Source organism: Mucor mucedo (assembly GCF_025094135.1).
Source record: "Mucor mucedo strain NRRL 3635 chromosome Unknown EV154scaffold_423, whole genome shotgun sequence".
NCBI lineage: Eukaryota > Fungi > Mucoromycota > Mucoromycetes > Mucorales > Mucoraceae > Mucor > Mucor mucedo.
Genome location: NW_026252706.1, coordinates 1 through 4,528, shown reverse-complemented (window position 1 = coordinate 4,528; position 4,528 = coordinate 1). Strand labels below are relative to the sequence as shown.

Below are 4,528 nucleotides of genomic sequence, written 5' to 3'. Positions count from 1 at the left end.
AAAATCAGTGTATGAAATCATTTTGGCTTCTTATTGATAGAAGCATACAGTGCATGTTACAAGAAAACATGATTAATTAAAAAAAGAAGATGTGTAGAAGGACATAAGCATTTACACCTAGAAAGACAACAGTAATCATGAAGGCATTTGTTGCTTAAATAAGCAAAGCCATGAAAGGGGGGAATAGCTTTATATGCTAATGATCCTGAAACTGAAAGATATTTACCACAAAACAGGAGAGGCGATTTACAGAAAATCGTCGAGAAATCTCGGTAGATCCAACTAGCTAATTTACCCTTAGTTAGCACGTATTACCATTAAAAATTAGTAGAAATTGAATATCTATCATGTGCCGAGAGTATGTTTCTCTACGATCTCGGGTTAGAAATTTCGTGGTTTTGTCTAAACAAATTTTTTTCAACAGTGAAGTATTGAACGTAAAAAATACCCCTTTTTTCATTAAAAGCTGACCTCGATTGAATAGTTTCATGCTCTAGTCAATAAGAGAACAGTTGAAGCACTACAGTTGATAATTGAAAACAAAACGTTGTTGAGAGCTTCCATTGCATATGTCGATGAAAATCAACCATCTCAAGCTAAAATAACTTATATGATTAGCTGGCTATTTAATAGTAGAATACTATTGCGTAAAAACAATCTGAAAGAACTAGTGCCCTTAAAAGACAAACCAATTATTGAAAACGTCAACCATTTCTTTTTGTTTGTAAGTGAGCGGGTTCGGCCTTAATTTAAAGCCCTCTAAATGTCGTTGCGAAAGGAAGAAAGACTGTTATATTTTACACGGGGCAGAAATGTCAAGTAGTAAACACTGCATTCATTCATTTCAAGTCCCGAAAAGGACTTTTGATCAAAAGGGACTCCCTTTTTCATTCTGCAAATTCAGTACCTCTTTTTTGTTTTTGCTTTTGTTTACCTCGCATCCACACATATATATTTTACGTGTATCATGTATGTTATACTTCATCAAGCTGGATTTTTATTGACTGGATTATGTACTACCTTGGGAGTACAATGGCTGTTTTACAGAGGAGCAGCAAGTATGAATGCCATTTTTCATAATAGAGGTTTATGAGAATGCTGATTCGTCTTTATTTTTATTATTTCATAGCTTCTATGAGTCTTTTGCCTCAACTATCAAATTATATTGGCATGTTGTTGGTTTCTTTATACCATGTTACTCAAGAGAAAAATGAGTTACAAACTTATTCAGCAAGGAGACGAGGACGCTATAACAACGTTATAAAAATAATTAATCTAACCCCCTTAATTTATTAGTCGCCAGTATTATCGTCATCGTGCTCTATCAGAAGCGAACAAACCATGATAGATAACCTTCCCACAATAGAGCCTCTAGAAGAAGGCCCTATCGAGCATTTAGCCATTATTAAATTGGCATCGTTGGACATATTGCCAGCTTTGCCCTGACAATTGGGTTTCTATTATCGGAAGCGGAGTAATGTATAATTTTTGAGTCTTACTAAATACCTTAACAACTAATTGTTTTTACTTCAAAAAGATGTATCAAGTCATCTATAGCAGTATTGTTGTTTGGTGTGCTATTTTGACATGGTTGTTTATGGGAAGAGCGTTAGCAAAGATACAAGGGTTGCTATTATAGGTACGAGTGTTGGACTGGGTGTGAGCTCCTTTGATAGCCTTCAAGGATCACCGCTTGAAAATGATTTAGCACAGGTAATGACAACAAAAACAAAAGAAGATATGCAGACGTAATATAAATAACAAACTAGAGTAGAATCAACAAATGTCTTATTTAATGGAACCTTAATGACGTTGTGTGGAACCTTTATTTCAGGTACGCAAAAAAGGAGAAAGTAAAGAAGATTCCCTTTTTACAACGTTTTTATTTATATATGTTTATAGCATGCATCTACGTATATGCAGATACCATTCTCTCTAAAAGTAAAGCTCAGCCTTTACCAGCAAGGGTGTGTTGTTGGATGGGCGTCTACACGTCGCTATTTACTTTGATTTGGATTTCAGTGTATACGCTTCCTCAGTTCAATACCATTATTCAAATTGACAAACAAGTCTCGACCACACAGGTTCTGATAGTCTATTTGTTGTGACTGTGGCGAATGCATTACACTCTTGGAGCTATTATGAATTGATCGAGCTCACTGGAAATGTAAATATTTGCTTGTTTACTATAAATGGAGACAATAACAATTTTGTTTAGGTGGCGACGGGAATTTTACAGGGACTGAGAGCTATCCTTGTATATGCAATCAGCCATGTTTGGTACTGTCACGAAGACTCAGCCCAATGCAAGTATTCACATTGATTTTATACGCAAGTGGATGTCCGTTTTTTAACTTGTATTATAGGTTTTACGATATCCAAGGGATGTGGTTCATTGATTGTGATAAGTTGTTATATTGTTTACGCTTGGTAAAAAAAGTACCAAATAAATTAAAATCAAGAGCCTCGTTATTTACAACCTTAAATAAAATCGATGCACAAGGGCCATGTCTAAATCATGATCATGCTGATGGCATAGTGAAAGGTCCTCATAGAAAAATAGACAATTTGTTTCTAATATTTCGTGAGACGATCAATTATACCTATAGTTCAGCCGTCTATATAAGTTAGAACACTTGCTTTTCCGAGTAGCGACTTAGTAACTTAGCCCCTCTCTTTCCATATGAAGAGAGAGTGAAGTCGTTACTTCGTAACGCAACCATGATATGGCTCATCTGAATTTGAACTTTTTTTTTTTGTCATTTTTATTTGAATAATTTTAGAAAGGAAGGAAAAATGTTCAGCCGATTGGAGACTCTGAGTGGTAAAATTTTTTCGAGAAAACGACACCCAATGTACTATGATGACCATGGAAGTAACTCCATTTATTTAGTCTGGCACGTTTGCAGTAAAAGTTCAGGCAAAAGCAAGACGAAAGAAAAACTCTTTATTCAAGCCTACACGAAAATCGATTTCTTCCGAAAAAGAAATATATTCATGTCCCGAGACAAAGTTCTACCACGTTTGCGCGTATATTTGTGCTGTAAAACGGAGAATATTTTTCTGCGATCTTTTCTTTTCTACAGCGCCAAGTTGTGGTGGTACACTTTTTTTCAAAAAAAAGTGTACCACCACAACTTGGCGCTGTAGAAAAGAAAAGATCGCAGAAAAATATTCTCCGTTTTTACAGCACAAATATACGCGCAAACGTGGTAGAACTTTGTCTCGGGACATGAATATATTCTTTTTCGGAAGAAATCGATTTCGTGTAGGCTTGAATAAAGAGTTTTTCTTTCGTCTTGCTTTTGCCTGAACTTTTACTGCAAACGTGCCAGACTAAATAATGGAGTTACTTCCATGGTCATCATAGTACATTGGGTGTCGTTTTTCTCGAAAAACAGTTTTACCACTCAGAGTCTCCAATCTGAACATTTTCCTTCCTTTCTAAAATTATTCAAATAAAAATGAACAAAAAAAAAAAAGTTCAAATTCAGATGAGCCATATCATGGTTGCGTTACGAAGTAACGACTTCACTCTCTCTTCATATGGAAAGAGAGGGGCTAAGTTACTAAGTCGCTACTCGGAAAAGCAAGTGTTCTAACTTATATAGACGGCTGAACTTATAGGTAGTAATTGATCGTCTCACGAAATATTAGAAACAAATTGTCTATTTTTCTATGAGGACCTTTCACTATGCCATCAGCATGATCATGATTTAGACATGGCCCTTGTGCATCGATTTTATTTAAGGTTTGTAAATAACGAGGCTCTTGATTTTTTATTTGGTACTTTTTTACCAAGCGTAAACAATAATACACAACTTATCACAATCAATGAACCACATCCCTTGGATATCGTAAAACCTATAATACAAGTTAAAAAACGGACATCCACTTGCGTATAAAATCAATGTGAATACTTGCATTGGGCTGAGTCTTCGTGACAGTACCAAACATGGCTGATTGCATATACAAGGATAGCTCTCAGTCCCTGTAAAATTCCCGTCGCCACCTAAACAAAAATTGTTATTGTCTCCATTTATAGTAAAACAAGCAAATATTTACATTTCCAGTGAGCTCGATCAATTCATATAGCTCCAAGAGTGTAATGCATTCGCCACAGTCCACACAAATAGGACTATCAGAACCTGTTGTGGTCGAGACTTGTTTGTCAATTTGAATAATGGTATTGACTGAGGAAGCGTATACACTGAATCCAAATCAAGAGTAAATAGCGACGTGTAGACGCCCATCCAACACACACCCTTGCTGGTAAAGGCTGAGCTTTACTTTTAGAGAGAATGGTATCTGCATATACGTAGATGCATGCTATAATACATATATAATAAAAACGTTGTAAAAAGGGAATCTTCTTTACTTTCTCCTTTTTTGCGTACCTGAAATAAAGGTTCCACACAACGTCATTAAGGTTCCATTAAATAAGACATTTGTTGATTCTACTCTAGTTTGTTATTTATATTACGTCTGCATATCTTCTTTTGTTTTGTTGTCATTACCTGTGCTAAAG

At 35.5% G+C, this 4,528-nt stretch overlaps 2 protein-coding genes across 2 annotated transcripts; one reads left to right on the top strand and one right to left on the bottom strand.

Moving 5' to 3' along the window:
• Positions 1-967: 967 nt before the first annotated feature.
• Positions 968-1,446, top strand: EV154DRAFT_572909 (uncharacterized protein; the record flags this gene model as incomplete). The annotated part of the gene is made up of 3 exons (XM_051606371.1): positions 968-1,058; positions 1,130-1,257; positions 1,297-1,446. 3 exons carry the CDS (start codon positions 968-970, stop codon positions 1,444-1,446), a joined length of 369 nt encoding a protein of 122 aa, XP_051449816.1.
• A 2,348-nt stretch (positions 1,447-3,794) lies between these two features.
• On the bottom strand, positions 3,795-4,425 carry EV154DRAFT_489153 (uncharacterized protein; the record flags this gene model as incomplete). Its single annotated transcript, XM_051599267.1, has 5 exons — positions 3,795-3,864; positions 3,921-4,012; positions 4,066-4,148; positions 4,291-4,329; positions 4,398-4,425. The coding sequence occupies 5 exons, from the start codon at positions 4,423-4,425 to the stop codon at positions 3,795-3,797; spliced, it is 312 nt and encodes a 103-aa protein (XP_051449815.1).
• Between the last annotated feature and the right edge of the window lie 103 nt (positions 4,426-4,528).